Source organism: Folsomia candida, unplaced genomic scaffold, assembly GCF_002217175.1.
Source record: "Folsomia candida strain VU population unplaced genomic scaffold, ASM221717v1 Fcan01_Sc001, whole genome shotgun sequence".
In the NCBI taxonomy this organism is placed as follows: Eukaryota; Metazoa; Arthropoda; class Collembola; order Entomobryomorpha; family Isotomidae; genus Folsomia; species Folsomia candida.
Window position 1 is genome coordinate 23,812,462 of NW_019091193.1, and position 20,501 is coordinate 23,832,962.

Below are 20,501 nucleotides of genomic sequence, written 5' to 3' on the forward strand. Positions count from 1 at the left end.
AATATCTACAAGGCAAGAAGTTGTAATTTATTGCAAGTTGCGCTTTTGTTGGGTCAAGAAACGCATTTTTATTTTATCACCCTTCCGTCATATGAAGTGATGTTAATCATTCTCCTTCTTCGTATTAATGCATTCTTGCCTCATAATTTCTCCCTGTGTCATTTCTGTGCTCGTTCCCTCAACTTATTGGAGTGAGGAGTATGTAAAATTCGGAGCATGGCACATGCAATCTCGCAAGATGAAATTTCCTGCACTTCTGCTTTCAATCACTGTGAGCGAGCAATTGTGATAAGACAAAGGCGACATTCCCACTAATCTGGTCGGTCGGCTTCTATCTCGAGGAGCAGAAACTCATTCCTTCCTCACTTTCTCAGAAAAATAATGAAAGTCACCACGAGATGAGCGAACTGAGGAATTGCTCCGCAGTCATCACCGTCCAAGAGGAATCCATTTCATGTCGGAAGAAATTCCTCATTACAAATGAAAGCAAATGGTGAGCAAAGAAATTATTTTTATATTCCTTCAGGGAATCCCATTCTGGGCGGATTACTGGGCTGGCAGATATATCAATTCCTAAAAGCCAACGTTAGAATTTTATGCTAGGGAAGGTCGAGATTGGGCCGAGAAATCGTTATTAAGTATGTTGCTACTAATACTGACTGAGACTTATGAAATCGGTGTTATGCAACATCCAGTTATTTAACATGGGCAGAAAGAACACCATTTGCAAAAAAACGGGAAAAAATCTGTCAAAACGTATTTAGAAATGATTTATTGGAATAGGATATGATAAATGGTCAGAAATTATTAACAGCTTTTAGTAATGGGGCATTATGATACAAATAATTGCAGGGTCAAGTATATTACTGCGAACTTGATTAATGATGTACATGCTTTTTAATTGTTGCCATTCAATGCCTTCCAGTTTGAATTCAAACAGTTCATACATTGAGTGATTGAGCGATTGCGAGCAATTTGTTTATTTCGACGACTTGTTGCCATCCAAGATCCCAGCGGGTTTTGCTCATGAATGACAGGCTCTACAATTTACAAAGTTTAAGGTTTATCCTACGTCTCCTTAGTCTCTCTTCTGTGCGTACTACTCCAGAAGAATGCGTCAATCCTCACGAGTATGCCACGTTTGTAATAAACAAAGAAAATAAATAGTGACTCGCTTTGATCATTTTCTGTCATCCGTTGTGTTTTTGTTATTGACAAATTTCATCCATTTCCGCAAGAATGGTTCCACACAAGCAATCCAAACCCCAACTGTACATGATTTTGTTCGAATTGGATAGATAGTGACCTTGGAGTACGTATAAAAGTCGTGCTGTGGGGAGCAGCTTGAAATGTCTTCTTAATGGCTGGCAGAAGGCAACCAAGTGCAAGAAAGCGAAAACATTGATGGGGCCTGCATTGTCCTCAGGTGTTGGAGGAGCGATCTTAACAGTGATCTGATAACTGCAACCTCAAAACCGCAACATGGCCATTAACTCCAGTCAGTCCTCAATTTCTCACTCTTCTGCTTTCTCCTGCATGCGCTTTCTCCTCGCCTTGGTGTGTGGTTTGAGGTTGACGTGGGTGCGAGATCCGGTGGTATCTTCAAGGCTCGCAATTTATTCACTTCACCCCTACCAGCATTCCACCAGCACCCAGGGATTCCACCACCCATGACGATTTTTATCCCACAATCCGAATTTGGAATTGCGGTTTCGCGACAAAAATTACATTCATGTGGCCAAAGCTAAGGAGATGAGATAAGAATCGATTTGCAAGAATAAGTATGTGTGCAAGGGACGAAAAGTTTACCCAGAGAAACGAAGTGAATTTATTGACTCGTAAATTTGTAGCATCCTTCCACCTCCGACTACTCGCATCCGAATCAGATCAAGAGAACATTTGCACCACAACCACGACACAAGAGTGCATCTAGTTGTACAAAAGCACGAAATATAACTCAGATTCGGTTTTCATTTCGAACTGGAATTCACCTACAGACATTTAGCGTCGTATGTACAAGTCTCTTTCTTGACTTATAGAATTACCTGACTTGTCTTGAGTTTGTCAAAAGATATTCGATGCTTCTAACTTCAAATAAAATTGGATTTCAACCAGAAAAAAAAATATTACCGCTTGACTACTCACATCCGCATGTCAAGGAGAGGTCGCACGCGTATAAAGTATAGATCAGGAAATTGAATTCTCCTCCTTGTTGACATCTAAATATGTATGCACATTTATAAAAACAAACCTTTCCAGAGAACTCAGCATTAACCTTTTGCAAGCACCTTTTTTATTTTCGTCATTCACATATGCACGATCGCAACCTTGACCTCTGGTAAATGCAAAACATGCTGAGGTGGAAAGTACAGGCGTAAAGCAATTTTTGTCTTTCCTACATGTGTACATGTCTTTCTCTTCTATGAAAGTTCAAAATTGTAAAAATTTTGATTGCAAAAAAATCAATTCGTATCATCCATCAAATCAATATTATTATAACCAGGAGAATGTCTTTAGTTGATGTACGAGACATGTATAAATATTCGTAGAATTCGGTCACCAGGAACATGAAACATGATCACAAATAATAAAATATTTTATGTGGTTTGCATACGACTTTATTTTATGCATACACGTACATATGTACTGATGTAGATGCCGTTTGCAGACAAGCACCACCAGCATTTTTAAACATGAATGGGAGCATTCCTCCTGACCTGACCCTCATCATCTCCAAATATTGATACGCAATCGACCATGTTGAGTTTGATATATTTTTCCTCACGTTGTGTGGCACATCCATTTAGCACCATGATCCATCAGCGTCACATGGAAGCTGATCATACTTCGGTCGGATATGGACCGATAACAATATTCATACCATCAATTTGTCTCCCATTGTTGACAAGGGTCTTGTCAGGCTTGTTCGAACCACAAATCTTTAAAATGCTTTCCCCTCTTATTTCCTCCGACACATATCGATTTCATGTCCATATACATTTAACATGCAGTCACTATTTCTAACTCTGGAAATTTGGAAATATGTGTACAATCCGGTAAAATTCCGACAAAACCATTTTCTTCCTAATCTCATCAGTTCTGAATAAGCGCAAAATCCTTCAACCAATTCCACTCGCATGGAAATCTGCAGACCGCGCCCAAGCTGTAAGCCTAAACTCAATTCATAAATCAGTTTTACATCTTTGTATTCTTTGTCACTCTTCGGCCACAGAGTTCCATGAGCGATTTATGGAAAGGAAATCATTTGAATTAATAACTGGGTTGGTTGGTTAAACCCTTTATGGACATGCATACAGATACTGTGCATTCGTAAAATACTGAGCGAAGGCACATTAGCATAGCATATTATATTATTCCGCCATAATGCTACGTGTGCATGTGCACTCGTCCTCAGTTACATGCGAGTAGATAACAAGACGATTTTGGCGATACAAGAGTTTGATGATGTGATAAGCGTGGGATATGATTGCTATCGAATGAAGCGTGAAATAAAACTGAGAGTTGAGTTGTTGGAGAAGGACAGGATGTTTGGGCGGCTGTACCATCCTGACAAGGCGAAGGCAGCACAAGCATCACCAGCACCAGCAGGAGCTTGCAAAAGTTGTTCCTCGTTTTTGCAGGGAAAATCAGAGACCAAGCAAAGTTGGCAAAAGTAAGCATACGCATTGAGTTGGTAGCTCTTGGTCTGTGCAGATCGCCTGTAAAAGTACACGCCGTCTCTTCTCGCCTCCTCGCCTCCTGTCTCAGCCCTTGGATCCAGAATATCTCAATCTCAAATTTATTTAACTTTTCTTTTTTGGTCTGAAATATTCCAACGAGTCAAAAAATCCATCTTCGCACTCAGCCCAGCTTGATTCATCTGCAAACCCAAGATATATTCATCCATAATAATACTTCCTCTTCTTCCCTCGAATAGCACAGCACTCGAACCTGCTACACACACATCTCCTCCTCCTCCTCCACTCCTCTTGGTGAATTAATTTGAATCCGAACCAAATAAGTATTCCTCTCCCGACATATCTTCCGTCTCTCTCGTGCAGAAAATCAAAAGTGGTTTAATCTCCTCAACTCCACTCAATTTTGCCAAACATTTATGGAAGCAATTCAAATTGGAAGCCCCGAAGCAGTCGTTTAATACTTGAGACTTGCCATCTTTTAAAAAAGCGGAGAGTGGTGTATTTTTCTTTAATCTTGGAAATTTGTTATTTAAATGCTGCTTGTCTACTGTTTCACCTGCAGCTTAGCCAACTAAGGACGAATAATTCAGTGGGTTATTAAATAGTGAAACTTGTTACCGCTGTCATTATTGTGAGGAGAAAGCAGTAGGAGCTCAACGGAAAGGGAAACGTGAGGGTGTAGCAAGCAATCTCGTCGTCCGTATTCAAAGATTGTTATTGTACATTACAGAAACCACGACCTATTTTCTCATCAAGTGAGGCTGGCATTAGCAGTTTTCTGTCGTTGGTACGAAAAGCGGGTTGTCTTTACTCCCTGAGACACTGGTCCAATTTGCAAGGTTGCCCTTCTTCTGCTTATTGCTACTTCACATCGTGTCGTCGTAGTTGGATTCGATACTCTCTTCTCGAGGTGAGCCTATTTTTCTTAGTTTGTGCGTCTTGTTCCGTGCCCACTCACATCCTCAGCAACATCTTAATATGTTTCTTTTTGGAGCAGTTGAGAGGGCAGAGAATTTAAATTATTAGATTATCTCTCCATTATCAAACCATACCCCAAGGAATTTGACCGATATATGCATGGATGCTGTGTGTACTGTACGATGGTGATCTTGGTATGTACGTACGTATAGCATTCGTAGTAGCACATTCGTGAGTATTCACGTATTCTTCGTCCCCAAAGAAATTTACTTCGCAAGCAGAGCACCCCGAATCAGAAAGTAGCATTTCTTACTTTATCGTGAATAGTGAGATCCTACATTTCAGGATTATTTTGTTTGAACTTTTCTGCTTGGACATGCCATTCTCAGAACATGGTCATAAATTTTGCAGAATTTTAGCATTTTCCTCCATTGTCACCCAGTCTCAATTTGCCTAGTATTACATAAAGCAGAGGCTTTTCTCCGTAGTACATAAAACGCAAGACGTAATATGTGCTTACTTAATATGTAAAAAGACTGTTTCTTAATCTTTTTCTTAAATCAGTTTATCAAATTATCACACAACTTATTACTCCGGATTACAACCTGCTGCTGTCCATCGTAATCCTCACCTTTTGTTGTGTTCACAAGACTTTCCTGAGCTTATGTACGTGTGCATGTCCTGCAGTCGAGCTGAGTGAAGCTTATATGTCTGACCTGCGACAGAACAATGCAATATGTAAATTTAGAATTGTTGTTCATGAGATCAAGAATAGTAATAAGTTTCACTATACTTCACAGCTCAACGCTGTGCGGATATGCATGTATACTTTAAAGCATAATCGCACAATTTGTAAGGTTAAAGCTCATTTAAATTGCTGAACAGAGATAAACAAACCAGAACAAATGCTATCCAATTTATCATTGTTTTTTCTCTCTCATTGTACGCAATTCAATCCATTTCATTGTCCTCCAACGTGTGTGGCTCAACATTAATTCGATGGTATTTCTTTCGATTTCAATTTGGCAGATTACTCAGCCAGAAGAGTGTCAGGGGAAAATATTGAGCGGAACCTCCGTGTCGTGCCATCATCGTTGATACCAATTTTACTCGTCTACAAGGACCAGGACAACGACGACGACCCAAGCAAAGTGAGAAGACGCGGAGGAGTGTCTGCATGTGGCGCTGTGCAGATTAGTTTTACGAGGTGACAGAAAAGGTAAGTTGAATCAAATCGGTAATCAATCACTGGTTCCAGTCAGGCAGATTTCTCCACCTACCAAATCTGAAATTTGAGAACGTGTGGCTGCTGCTCGTGGAGTTACTTATTAGGCTCTGTTTCCTAATGCAGCAGAAACTTATTATTCCTCACGAGCAGCTTCTTATATACGCCTTGAAGCATATTCAATTCAAAAACCACAGATTACTTCAAACCCTTTCCCCAGCATCTCACCTGCCTGCCCTCCTGCCAATGGAAATAAAAGCCCTCGTTGAGGTATGCAACGAACGGTGGGCTTTTATTTTCGGATCACCATTCAATCGACATATTGTTATTTTTCACGCGCTATAACAATATCTTTTGTGCAGATTGGTATTCTTAATATGAAGTTTGATCTCACCAGCTACTGGGTACATACATAAATACGAAGATAGGCGCACGGTGCACCCAGTAAACGTTGTATTTAATAACTTGATACGTTGTTGAGAGCTGCTGAATGAGAATTTGTAAAGTGAGCGAGTCCATGTGTCGACGCATTTCTGTCAGAGTTAATGAAGTCAAATTGGTTCATAAAATCACATCACAACTCACACGCCAGGCACAGCACAGCAAAATCACTCAGTCAGTGAAATCAATACCCAAAAATCTAAGCATACATATCTTCTGTTACGAGATATGTATGTGCACGAAAGCAGAAATCATGAAGCCTCTTGAATTTCGATTAGCATTCAGCAATGACAATCAACAAAATGATTATGATTGCTTCCTGTAATTCATTATTATTTTATTGTATTGTTCCATTATTGCTGTTTTGCTAGCTCGAATTGAGAAATGCATGACACATGAGCATTATTATATTCCTGCTCAATTACGGACATTTTCAGGACAATATGTACAGTGGGTAGTGTGGCAAATTAAGTATGACTATTGGTGCATTTAATAGTAATTGGTGAATTGATGCGTAGAACTCCAATCTCACGTTGCCCCACGTGTAATGCCCCAGCAAGAATGCACTTTCCCATGGCTTTCACTCAGCGTTGGTTTGCATAATCAGACAAATCTCATACTTGCAGTAAGAAATTGAATTCTCAAAAAAGAGAATATTTTAGTCTTGACATTGTATTTCGACACATGATTCAAGAAACTCTTTGAGAATGAGTTTTATATTTATATTTAAACATCTGTTGCGTAACATCCTTTGAGAAGGGTATGCCTGCTAACGACAGATCGTATCGTGAGTATATACATTGAATGACAACGCCTCCGACAAGTGGTGCTATGCTTGGAAATGGATGAGTCAATTTGGTTCAGTTGATTTAGGTAACCTGTGCCACAAGAAAGTGTTTTTGTCCTTGTGAGTCGAGGGTCAAGTCAAAAAAGGGTGAGGAGAAAGTAGAAGCTTGAATATGTCCTGGTGAAAGTTCTTTTTGTCCTTTTTCCATACTTTGCGAAAAATGGGTAGGCAAAAGTGCATGACGTGTATGTGTGAAGGACAGTAATCAAGTGTTGCGACAAGAGCTCCTCGACAACTCATTTGTTTTGGGTGTCCTGTTCCAATGGTCGGTAAGTGGTCGGATGTACTTAAGTTAATGGCTGATTGTTAGGCAGAGTGTCACACTCTTTTCACCAGCAACAGGAAAACGTATGAAGCTTTTATGTACATATCCACGCTGCAATGTGACTGTAAGAATGCGAGTGTGTACATATATCATTGAACGATTAGGTGCGATACGAAGAGCGGGATGATGGCGTGTTTTATGGCACATAAGGGCTCAAATCGCTGATAGAGCTATCGCTGCTGATCACTGGGGAGAGAATGGTTAACCTTTCCTCGTCCTCGCTTCCTTTCGTGATGATTCCGCTCATTATTATCTTCAACTACTTGGTTTTGTTCCATTTCTTGAATTTCTCTGAGGTGCAAGTCCATTTGCGCCATAAAGTGACTTGAAAAGGTTTATTCACAGTTCACGGTTATGACTTCAAGGTCTCAGCAGTGCTGTACTCTCCAATCGATTGTACTCTTCAAAATTTGGGAAATCTTCAGTGACGAACTCTGATCCTGCATTTGCTGCCTTCTTCTTTGTAGAATTTGACTCAAGAAACCGGGTTTGGGTTTAATTCTAGACACGTAATCAATTAAACGTCTTCCCACACAGTGTCAGTTGTTCGATTGAAGCGCGTTCATAGTATGTAGGAACATACAGAGTTAACCTTATTTCAGAATTATGTATACATTTCCCCAGACAAGTTAGTATTGTTTATAGGGACGGAAATTCCATAAGCTTTGTGCAAATTATCTGAAACGTTCTAGTCACAGTAGGGTCGGTACCGTACGGTGTTCTAGTACGTGCAATGATCCCGTCTGCGTCTATGCTCCGGTTCAGTTTGTATGGATTTATGACAATTGTGTTGGGAAATAGATTTCACGAAGATGATAACGCACAAATATCCGTACTTTTTTAAATCTTCCGAAGTCATCATATTGCTGATTTGCTTATGGTCATTGAATTTGACTGAATGCTAAATTAATTCAAGTGGTGAGTCTCAAAATCATTAATTCTTCGTAATAATAACCACAAAAGGGATCCAAGAAAATCGAATTTATTTTAACTCGTTTTTCACGAGTCTGGATGATTTGTCATATTGAATGGATTTTGTTGTACTCTATTTAATTGACAAAGTTCAAGATAATCAATAATAAGAAACTTTGATCAATTAAATTAGTCCTGTCTGAAAGTTTTTCAACTTTCCTCCGCCATTTATTTCAAACATTGTTGAGTTCCCCTTAATGCACTTACCGCAATCTTTATGGTGGATTAAATCTCCACGAGTACATTTTTCCATGTTGAGGTTCACAAAAGAATTTTTATTCTAGATGATTGAATGATACAGCAAAATCGATTGACTGGCATGTGCCAAGGTGACTTTTGACATGCCAAATTAACATTGATAGAGACTCGGTCGTAATTCAGGTATGGAATTTCAGATAATATCTGATTCATACATATTATGGATCACCTCGATTTTATCCAATGATCTTTAAATTGGAATCCATCACAACTTTCACCAGCATTCTTTCATGAATACGACTTCACATCATATTCGAAATCTCCTGGATAAATATATTCTTATCAAGAAGTAATGGAATTCCTCCCACATGTTTTTTTTCTATTTCATCTCATTCCTACGTTTGTGCGAGCAATGATGACGGTACTACATCCGCTGCGAAAGTATTTAGTAGATATTTATTTGCCAGGTGATTGATTTTCTCCATGATGAAAGCCGTAATTGACATGACTTTCTCCTTTTCCTTACGCTCAGAGATGAGGGTAAGGAAGCCTTTTTGGAGCAATTATTCGAGTTAAATATGTGAAAGAGTTATTCTTATATGCAACAAACAAATCCAAGAAACACTAATCTGTTACTTACTTATGGCTTAAATTCAATCTCAGCCTGAAAACTACTTTCCATGTACATGCATCTCCTGATATGCATAAATATTTATATGGTCGATCTATGCGAAATCTGCACGGTTTTATCAATCATTTTTCCAGGTTCCAGATAATCGAAATTTCTATATATTTTAGCCTTGGAGTGAATTGCATGCCAATCTCTGCCCAGATATATTTAGAGAATCGAACTTGGTGAAACATTTTTCTAGAACTAACGCAAAACGTATTGCGGTTTTGTTTTTTCGTCGTCATTTTTGGAAGGAAGATGGACGACGTGAAAGGTTCTGCTCGTTGAAAGGCCATAAATCAATTGGGCAAAAATGAATTCAATCTTGCCCTGTGGTTCAAAGACGACGAGGCAGAATCTCCACTGCGGCGACGGCGGCGGAGGCTGCTGCTGCTGCTGATCCTTCCTAAGAAGGATCTAAGTTGTTGTGTAATAAGTCTTGTTTCTGGTCCCTTTGCAGACAAAAATGTAATTTGGCCATTGTTAGAGCCCCGCAATAATCTGTTGACAAGTCCTCAGTGCATGTAATTCTGTATTAATTTGAGTGGCGTGCACTACTTATATGAGCAGAAAGGGATATTCTCGTCTTGAATACACAAAAGAAAAGGTTAATGCAATTTATTATCCCGAAATAAATCACTTTGTGATTTCCAATTATCATTCGGGTTTAGCAATGTCTATGAAAATACTTTGATCAAAGTAATGATATACACTTTTCATTATGTTCGTATTTGAAGTTGTCGATTCTTTGTTGTTGCTTCCGGGAATTAAATCTTCACGGAGCTTTATCCTTCACTCATTATTGGTTGACCAATGGAAATAAATTCATCGAAAGAGACCTCCTGCCTCGAATACAAAGAAATAAATAGATTTGGACAGACAGTTGATAAAAGTTCACTTATGTATTCTGCGAACAAAGGGCTTTGATTAATAACAAAAAATATTGTTTGAATTTTACAGGAAAAAAGAGAGGAGAAAGCACCTCCCGGGATTCATTATTGTCAATTGTCATACAAATTTAAGGAAAAAAGACCAACCAGTGGGACTTAATTGTTGGTGAGACCAAAACAAACCATCGTCTCCCACTCACACACGTTTCTCCAATTTGTGAGGAGAACTTCTTTATCTTTTGTCTTTTGTTGGGGAAGAAAAAGGTGCCGTTAAGTTCGTGCGAGAGGGAGTGAAAGAGTCACAATTTGTGAAAGTGGAGTTGGCGAGAGTCCTGGAGATTCATAATAATTTGGAACATTTCCCCAATATTTATGAGACAGATAGAAGCATTCCACAAATTTGCTGATGTTGCATTCACGACAGAAGGAGAAGGATGTGCAGTATGCCCCTCATGGGTTCTGAACAAAGAAGCAATTTAATACAGTCCATATACACCCAAATCAACGACCCTGCTTGCGTCTCTTCCCTATAGTTTGTCCATCGCAACAAGAAGAACAAAACCCCAAACCCAATGTTTATCTTTGACTCGAAATTGTGTCCATTGTGGTGCAGATTGGATTTCCCCGAGAACAGAGGAGAGTAAATTAAACAGAAATTTAGAAACAAGCATTGGCGAGCCCTCTGGAGCGAGATCATTATCAGGCAACATTCGTTCTGACATTTATTTGACTTGTCTACCACTAATTGGCCGGATATAAAATGGAGCCGACTTCACCACCATCAAGAGTGCCCGTGGACTTTGATTACCTTTCACCCGAATGGATGTACAACTCCACAAGAAATTGTACCCGCTATGAAAATGACTACTGCGAACCGCCGGAAGATTACGAAGACCGGATGTTGGCCCATATCACTCCGGATAACTATGAATGGGTCCTCATATGCGCCAACTTCATCGTGTTTGTCGTCGGACTCGTTGGAAACGCGTTGGTCTGCGTGGCCGTGTTTCGTAATACCACGATGAGAACGGTGACAAATCTCTTCATCGTCAACCTGGCAAGTTTTGCATAATATGCAGCTTAATTATCACTGATGAATGTGGTAACCCATTTTATTATGTTTTTTTCCAGGCGCTGGCTGACTTCATGGTGATTCTCTTCTGTCTCCCTCCAACGTAAGTGCATGCTTACCTAAAGTTGGCATTATGTAATCATATAAAAAGTTCTGTCTACGTGCCTGCACATTAGTTTGTGGTTTCTGCTATATTTAACTCTCATTCCATCATGAGCAGAGTCAACAGAGATATTGATCAGGTGGGGCTAACTGACACTCTAACCTTCTCTTTTTAAAGGGTTGCTTGGGATGTCACTGAGACGTGGTTCCTTGGTAAGGGTCTTAATTATTAGTTTGTAGCATTATTATGATTCTGAATTAATATGATCAGGGGATCGAGAAATTACATCAATTGTAAATTAATGAAAACATTATATTTTCAGGAGATGCAATGTGCAAGGTTGTCCTCTACTTTCAGGTCAGTCGTCAACCGTGTTGACTGCATCATCCTTTTTGTGTACTCTGCTTCCTTTTGTAAGCGCTCTTCTTACTCCGAAACGCCTCTCTGCCACCACTTAACTTGTAATTAGATTCGGTCCGAGGTTTCATCTCAGATAAGTGTGTATAGTTGTTGGCAGATGAGTGAGATTTCCCCAAGAATCTCATCAGTTTGTAAGAGGACTTATTTAGCAAAGTAGCTCGGGAATCATGGCGTTCTATTCCTCAGGGCGAAATAATAGCACTCCAAATACATGCATAATTCTTGCTTTCCAACGAAATATATTACTTACTACTCGCTTATTTGGGCAAATGTCTTCTTCATATCTCATTCATCGCCGAGTGTCACGCGTTTCTGCAACCTTGAAATCCATTTATTATTGTGTTTTGACATATGGAATAACGGTGAGATTTCGCTGAGTTTGATAGAAATTACTGTCATAAATCCACAAAGTCGTCGTGGCCGTGTCCAAATATCACCGAAATCTCAATTTTCTCTGTGTCCCTGACTGACTCAACTCCCACGCCAATTCAACTTTACGATTAAGGTTGCCATCAGTTGTGTGGGCATTTTTGTTTGCAAACCTACATGTCAAATAATAGAAACCTTTGCAAATACGGTAAAGTTTTTACACAGCCAATTTACTTTGTATTTACCATTTTGCGTAACTTTGATCCCTACTTGGTGGGTGGGGATGATTATTCAATGATCACCCAACACGATGATGATCATTACAACATCATCGAGAAATGTGTATGCAAACTTTTATAGTATTTTTTTAGCTCGTCGTGGGATTAATAGTGCTTTGATCATCGTTCCTTGAATTTTAAATTTATTTGTACACTTTGATTTTGTTTTATTCAGTTTTATTCATGAATGATTCCCGTCTCCTCCTTGGAGCCACGATAAATTACTAATTGAAATAGCGCCTTATACAGCACGACGAGAAAGAGTTTTACTTTCAGCGTGCACTCACATTTATCATGATGAGCTGAGTGCCCAACTTTCACTCGAGCCTACATTTGGTGTCACACTGTAACAACTTTTGAATTTCTAATTATACATAGACGCGTTTCGTTTGGGTAACAGAGTCAAAACTTTGCCAGGCCTCAAGGCTTACCACAATTGCCTTCATTGGATGGATGCAACGTCCATAAGACACGTTGCTTGGCTGATGCAATATAAACGTACTTCTGCATAACGAGGAATTGTAGCTGTTGTCAACTTTTGAAAATTTCCTATTCTCCAACACCCGAAATTGCATTTTAAACACGAAGCTCAATGTGATGCATGGGCTGACAGGAAAAAATGCACAACATATTCAGGACACATTTCGAGGTCGTTCTTTGTGGTTTCTTGATCCTTCTCATAATCCAATTCCATTGAGGGAAGTAAATGGTGTGAAAGTGTCGCACATTGATACATACACAGGTACATGGACAAGGTGGTAAAGCGGAATCTGTAGAAAACGCACGTATAGTCGCAGTATAAGTATGTAGTTTTCGCAACTATGTGCATTTACACATATGTAACACATCGTCAACGATTAGATAATAGGATCCCACCTGCGTAGTTCTCAGTGTGTTTATAGGCAGGCATATGATTCTTCAGTGTCTACTAGTTTATGGCGACTGCTTTTAAATTAATCATGAACAAGTGAAAATAAATTATCCAGCCTCTCGTCTAATGGATGCACCAAATAATCAGGACTCACATAATTAATTTGAACCTGTTTGTATACATAACACTGAATAACCGATGTGTTTGTGTGTACATATGTGTCCAATTCTTCAGAGTGTAGATTTATTCTTGGCAGGGCAGGGTTCCAAGTCTCACATTTCTCTTTTCTCAGTTACTCGTATCTTATCCACCAGCTCAGTCAGCAACATTTTGATAACAATTCAAAACACATGAAACTCATGGGTTGAGAGGTGCACTTCTGACTGAGGAGTAGCACAAGATTATTGGCATTGACCATCACAGTGGATACAAAAATAGCAGACAAATCTCGTCTACATATTTACATTTCGTGTTTGTCTTTAACCCACGACGCCACTTTGATCAAAAATTTTCACCATAAGACTTATGTATGTGGCGTGGCACACGTTTCGACTTTACCCACTTTTGTCACGCTTTAAATGCCCACATCATAAAATTTGTTCGGGGATTCATGCCAAGCTCAGCTCGTTATAAGACCTCCAAGAAAGCTGGAAACAAACGATCTGAGAGAAGGCATTTGTAAATGTACACGTTGTAAGGATGGCTGTCGTTTGCAATCACCTACTTATTTACATGGATATATTTATGCACTTGTTCCCAAGTGGTGGGAAATGGCACTCGTGTGGTAATAAACTCCTACAGTTATTTTACAGGCACGAATAAACCTCGACGAGAGTATGCATAAAATTTTGCTATGCTGTCTTCTAGACGGCAGGACATATGAATTCATGTACGTACACTCATGCACGGAGTCTCGCTGTCAACCAAATCTTCACAAAATGAGGTTCTCAGCGTCTAAAAGAATGACAGCCATCATCCACTATCAACCATCAAGTGCATACATTTTTGCTCCAGTAGTGCATCATCCTGGCACTTTTCTATATTCATTCGCAGGACATTGTGACCATTGTGGAAAGTGCATTATTTCTTTAGCTCCCGTCACAAACAACCTTGCACTGGCATCACTGGCTTCTTCGTTGGAATGTCTCCAGGGATCAAAACTGTCATCACATTCATTTTTACCTCCTGTCCAACTTACGCCAAATATTACTTGCAACGCTGAGTATGAATGCGATGGTTGTTCTAGTTCGTTCGTGGACCATCGTTCAATGTTTGTCCAATCAATGTCGACATGGTTGGTCAAATCAAAAATATGTTTGTATATAAACCATAATGTCAGAGTTAATGCTACTTCAGGCTGAACATACATACACCTTGATTGTACACTTTTCATACCATGTGGGAAATCAGAATCACCAATAAACTTTGGGGTTTACTCACGAGTATGTCCTGTAGAATCAGTAGACTGGAGTGTAATCACTTAAATTTTCCCATCCATTCCCCAATTTATTCGGTAAAATTGAGTTATAGTTGAGATAAAATTTAATAGACGACTTCAAAGTGGACAGAGTTTCAGGAGAGAGAAAATCCATCCATCTCCCTCTAAAAAGGAGGTTGAAAAGAGGTTGAGATGAGTGCATCGAGTTGTTTGTGTGTACTCGGTGGTCTTTGTACAAGATGACGAGACTGGCCCGATACAACCACATCCTACCAACATTCGTCGTCGTCGTCGTCGTCGTCGTCGGATAAAGCTTTCACTCTTGTCGCCCATTTAGACCACTCCTTTGGCACGATTCAGAAATTTTTCAGCCATTTTCTAAATATTTCCATTCTGTTGACGCCCTTGAGACGGAGAAACGAAACATTCGAGATGTCCGTGTCAATCCATGTCCACACTCAACACTCGAATTACATACGTCGCTCGATGCGAAGCTCTCAGGTTTTATTTTTCTCCACAAGACAGCCTTTCCAACAGCGTTTGCTTTGACGCACGTTCTGTTTCAGGGAAAGTTGGTTCATTGGCCACCATTTTGCAAAGACAGTAATCATCTTCACTTTTATTTGGGAAGTGGGTCGGAATGATTTGGGCTTTGATGCAAAATTCCCCAGAGTGCACATACATACTTACATCACCACCTCAGCCACATATGCATGCACACACATATGTCCATATAGGAGAAATTTGTTGCGGGGATATGTGTTCAAGTAAGTAGTCGCTATGTGTGGTGGTAAAGAAGAGGAAGTACGATGCATTTAGCGTACAAAACTAATTGCATACATCCGATAACTGTATTTACTACTGAATAGAGATGCGCCCACACCCCCAAATAATTCCAACTCATAGTTGTGCGACGTTAATAATTGCAATCCGTAGTCGAAGTGTGACACGGGGTCACATCTTAAAAACGAAATAAGGAAAATAAATATACAATTGTCATCTGTCTGTCAATTTTCTTATTTGCATATTTCCTCTGAAATGACTGTTTTTGAAGCACAGAAATCGGGAAAGACTGGGAAATTAAGTTTGGAGATGACGGCCTGTCTTAAGTCGTAACTTCCGAGAGCGACACTTGTGTCGTTTCGCTCCCTTCCTCCACGACGAATATTACAATTTGATTCTGAGCAAAGGCCGACGCTCTTGACATTTATTTTGTGCTTCACGAATATCTAATTTCGGTCAATGCCTAGTATGCATGCTCCTAGCCTTCGTTTCCAATTTTGAGCCTTTTCTCCATTTCGTTTGCCAAAATATTTATTACTTTTTGCTCTGAAACGCACGATTTCATGGTATTCAAAATTAAAGTGAATGTTTTCCATGTTCAACTCACCTCCGGATATTCTCATTCAGCAGAGGTCGTCTGCTTTAAATGAAGAATTATGTAGAGTGGAAAGACCTTCCAATCGTTGTTGCCTCAGTGTTTGCAAGTTCAACAATTTGGTATCATTTCTTTGTGTTTACGGACAATTTTGTGTCCGGAGTCATAAAGAGAAAGTACACGACATGTGTCTCAAAAGTCCCATTTTCCCCAGATTCTCCTTAACGACTCCTATTTAGCAAGCTAGAAAAAGGACGGTGCACTGTTTAAAAGTCTAATGTCCTCCTTTCATGAGTCGAGTAATTTGAATATCATGAGGGAAATATTATACTTATGACTGTTATAATAATTATGATCCACCCGTGCATTTTTGCATTTGCATACACACACGATGTGCATATACATGTGAAGCAGAGGCAGGTGTTTCGTCTCTAAACTACTACCACGGTTGTGTGAAATGTTAAATTTCATGCCTGGTAATAGCAGGAAAGGGGAAGAAGAAAGAGTGGATTTTGTCGGATAAAACCTCATGTCATGTTTTGCTTCCGATTCATACATGTCCATGTCCGCATGAGTTGTGAGGTATGCTATAAAAGTGCCATGGGATTTGCAAAACTGTGTGTTAACGTGCAGACGGGGATTTGTATTTCATTTCACGGTTGACACCATAGACATCGCCAGGCAAAAGAAACTTGTATGCAAAAGAAACTGCATTAATGTGCTGCAAAGTTCGATGTGTGGTTTTAGAATCAAATATCTGAAACCCCACAACTGGCCAAAAACCTTGATGACGTTACGATGTGCCATGTTGCGAGGAAAGTTGCGAAAAAAATGTTGTGAATAAATATATTGCTCAGCTTTATCCTGTCCTGCAGATTACATAACTCAATGTTTCCTGTGTGGGAAGGAAATCTTTTTTTTTTCTTTTTGAGATTTCTACAGAGATTTTTATTTCATTATGAAGATGGATATGGGAATGGAAAGATTGATAAGATGCAGCAAAGGTATTTTGATGCGCAGATTCCTTTTAGCTCATTTCGCAAATTGAAAGAGCATCTGCTCTTATACGTGCATGCATACACTATCAGAGCGAGCATTAAAATTTAACCATGTATCAGGACGTAGTTTAGGTGCTAGATATGTGTACATTGATATGATAATTTTACTCATACATAGATACACGAATGTAACAGATTGAACATAAAATATCTAAACTTTTAACAGTCAGACTGACTAAATTTACAAATGTGTGTTTGTACTCTTACGAGTTTTTGCCTATCTCTTATATGTACAGCGCAATCTAATTTACGAGTACAGGTGTCTTTCCCTGAATGCAAATAACTTTTCTTATGGCAAAGCTCAAAAATAGCATTGAACTTACTTCGTTTTAGCGTTTTGTTTTTGTGTTAATTAAAAGTTATGTTCAATTTCCGTTAGTTACATAAGTGCAAAGTAGAACGGAAGATGGGATGACTCCTTCTCAACTCGGTTCAAAGCAATTACACTGACAGTTCAATCAATGTTAGAAAAGTTAAATTAATTAGTTTATTATACAACAAAGTAGGATCTACTTTGGATGAGTATGTCAAAGCACACTTTTTGTTTCACGGATGGATCCAAAATTTCATATTTCGTAAATAAGAGCTCACGAAACCTTTAGTTAAGAAATATAAATCGATGAACCATCCCAGAGTTGAATTGAGATTACCGAGATCAAGACAACAATTAAGAGTAAATGGCGAAGGTATGAAGACTGACAGGATGTGGAGGCAGACGGCCGCCGTTGGGGCAGGTACATGGTCGAGGAGAAGAAAGCAGGTTGTGACGCATGGGAGGTGTCAAAGTGCCTCCTTTTACGGACAAATGATTAATACAGGGTCTCTCCATCACCACCACCAGCATTGTCATCTTCAATCAGGTTGAATTTATTAGTCCCAGCTCATCAATCACGCACTCCACCTTTCTGTTTTACTGAATGGGCGAACATGCACCACGTAAAATTCTAGATGGATGCTTCTTTGTTTTGTAAGTGAAGATCATAATTCGTATCACTGTAGCCTGGATGCAAAAGTGTAAAATATTTATACAGAATCCCATAGCTTATTTACATACGTACGTATATCTCAATAATTCCGTAGCATGTACCCATCATAAATATGACTCTTCTTCAGACGGCCTTGTAAAATTAGTCTAACACGATGCACACAGCGAGGAAAAATTTCTCAGCCCACTGTATCAAATGATCATCATGATTCAGCCTTTGACAAAGTTTGGGCATAAATCAAAGATGATGATCAAAATGTCAGGGTTGCTTAAAGACGTGCACCTTGTAGTGAACTCGCTTCTTCTTATTAGCAGAGTAAACTTATAAATTATAACAAATGTTCCAACACTGTCATCTTCTTTTAGCCGAAACCAACCGGTTTATTTTTTGCACCATTTTGCAAAACTTCCTCCTGTAAATAAGATTCTGTCGCAGATAGGAAAAGATTGGATCTTTGTTGGTTTAAAAGTTAAGCAAACAGGAGATGGAATTGGGTGTTGAGCAGATCGTGTGAGATGTTTTGTCCGGCTGGTGGATGGAAAGCCACATAACAACCTTCCAAATAAGGACAGCTCCAATATTGACTCGTATGTATATACTTGTGCATCCAGATCCGTGGTGTTTTTTAAAGATTGTAACATGTATCTCTCAGGCGGAGAAAATTTTTCACACCAGTTAATGAAAATAAGACATCCTTTGCGGGTTTCTGTTTATTTGCTCTGAAAACACTCTTGTTTGCACAAAACCTTGAAAAGCGATCAAATTGAGAGTTATGGGGACCACCGAGTTCAACTATGTACTTCTGAACACCTTCGAATAGCGGTATCAATGGAAATCTAATATTTACCGTGAAAACTGCAAAATGAACTTGGTTCATTGGAAAAGGAGGAAACGATGTGTCTCCTCAGCTTTCCCAGGAAAATAACCAGTCTCTTTTTCTTTCCGGTGGTGGTGAATGAACACGTAGCAGCGGAGTCAATTTCTGCTGTCTCCACCGACCTATTAGACCAGAGTCACAAAGTTGACCCAAGTGAAGTTACTTGTACACTTTCCATCTATGCTGCTCCCTTCCATGCTTTTATGCCTTTTCAACTTGGAAAACTCACCCAACTTTTCATGAACTGAAATGGATCCAAAAATAATGTTTGAATAGTGAACCGAGGAGTAATGGGATTACTTTTTTCATCACTGGGCAGATATTCTGACCAATGCATCAACTAACGAACTATATACGAGCAGTCGTCTGTATGTATATGCATGCAGTTAGGTGACAGCAAAGACGACAAACAAGCTCGGACATTGCCTTTTCGTTGGTAACGACGACCTGCACAAAAAACTTTTCAGAGCTGTTATTGAACAGACTTGTCTTTCCTAAATCAGCATTTTACTCTTGTGCTTCTTCTTCTGGGGGTTGGTAAGTGACATACTTTATGAATATTCAACAGCTTCCAGGCTAAATCCGTCGTAATCCTTCTTCACAAAGCCAAAGCTTACAACCTTCGCGACTTTACATTTTATTTGCCCACTCCTGGGACAGGTTTATTTGCACTTTCGTGTCAACTTTTGCCCGTGACTTTTGATAACTGCTCGGTTTAGCTGCTCCCTAACAATCCTGAAACCCTTTATTGAAATTACTTTAAGTTTATACACACCTAGGAAGGAGAATGACTAGAATAAGTGGGAATCTGGGGGATCTACATGCCCAATTAGTGGAAAGAGAGCACATCCGTTGTTGTGTCCGCAAATAAATAGATAAATACTACGTCATAAACCACTATTTATTAATTTTAGCATAATGCATAACAGATACATCTGGCCATTATAGGTATATTTTATTATTTGCATATATGATGTAAATATGTACATACATAATCGGCGATAATTACTGACCAGGCATATTTCACATGCAGACTTACGTTAACTAATTTCACGTTCTGTTCCACGTTTTCACTGAGACATTATTTTCCACCAGCTAAACTCAATTTTCATTTTGGACAGCACCAATATGAAAATGAGCAGAAATAAGGTCCATCTTAGGATAAGATTTATATGCATGAAGGAACAGAATGAGATGCGCAAAATGGGATTAGTTTTTGCCTTATTTTGTACTGTCTCCAGCTCGAGGTTAAGCAATGTTATATTTATCATCTTGACATTAGTTTACGGAGAAAAACATTCGCAATGCTGCATAATATTGACTGCCCTAAATTTCATATACTTTTATCAGACAGCAAAGCTATTGTCTTGTCAGTCATGATCAGCGGGTCTGAAAAGCACTGTCACATTGCGAGTGGACATTGTCACTCAAAATAATGTGGGTTTCAAAGCATGCTTGCCACAGCGC

At 39.3% G+C, this 20,501-nt stretch overlaps 1 protein-coding gene across 7 annotated transcripts in view; it reads left to right on the forward strand.

Annotated features, from left to right (window-relative positions):
- Nucleotides 1-3,601: 3,601 nt before the first annotated feature.
- The window catches only part of LOC110844810 (orexin receptor type 2), a 37,493-nt gene continuing 20,593 nt past the window's right edge, over nucleotides 3,602-20,501 (forward strand). For 3 of the 7 annotated variants that reach the window (XR_004835427.1, XR_004835323.1, XM_035853682.1), the window contains exons 1-7: nucleotides 3,603-4,368; nucleotides 4,429-4,608; nucleotides 5,646-5,835; nucleotides 10,255-11,241; nucleotides 11,316-11,359; nucleotides 11,537-11,571; nucleotides 11,682-11,716. Coding sequence is in view for 5 of the 7 variants with exons in the window: in XM_035853682.1 (XP_035709575.1) it covers nucleotides 10,945-11,241; nucleotides 11,316-11,359; nucleotides 11,537-11,571; nucleotides 11,682-11,716 (411 nt within the window). In the remaining 2 variants the exon portion in view is untranslated. Of the gene's footprint in view, nucleotides 4,369-4,428; nucleotides 4,609-5,645; nucleotides 5,836-10,254; nucleotides 11,242-11,315; nucleotides 11,360-11,536; nucleotides 11,572-11,681; nucleotides 11,717-20,501 lie in introns of all 7 variants that reach the window. The other 4 variants (XM_035852988.1, XM_035853344.1, XM_035854149.1 and 1 more) reach the window with 4 other exon arrangements.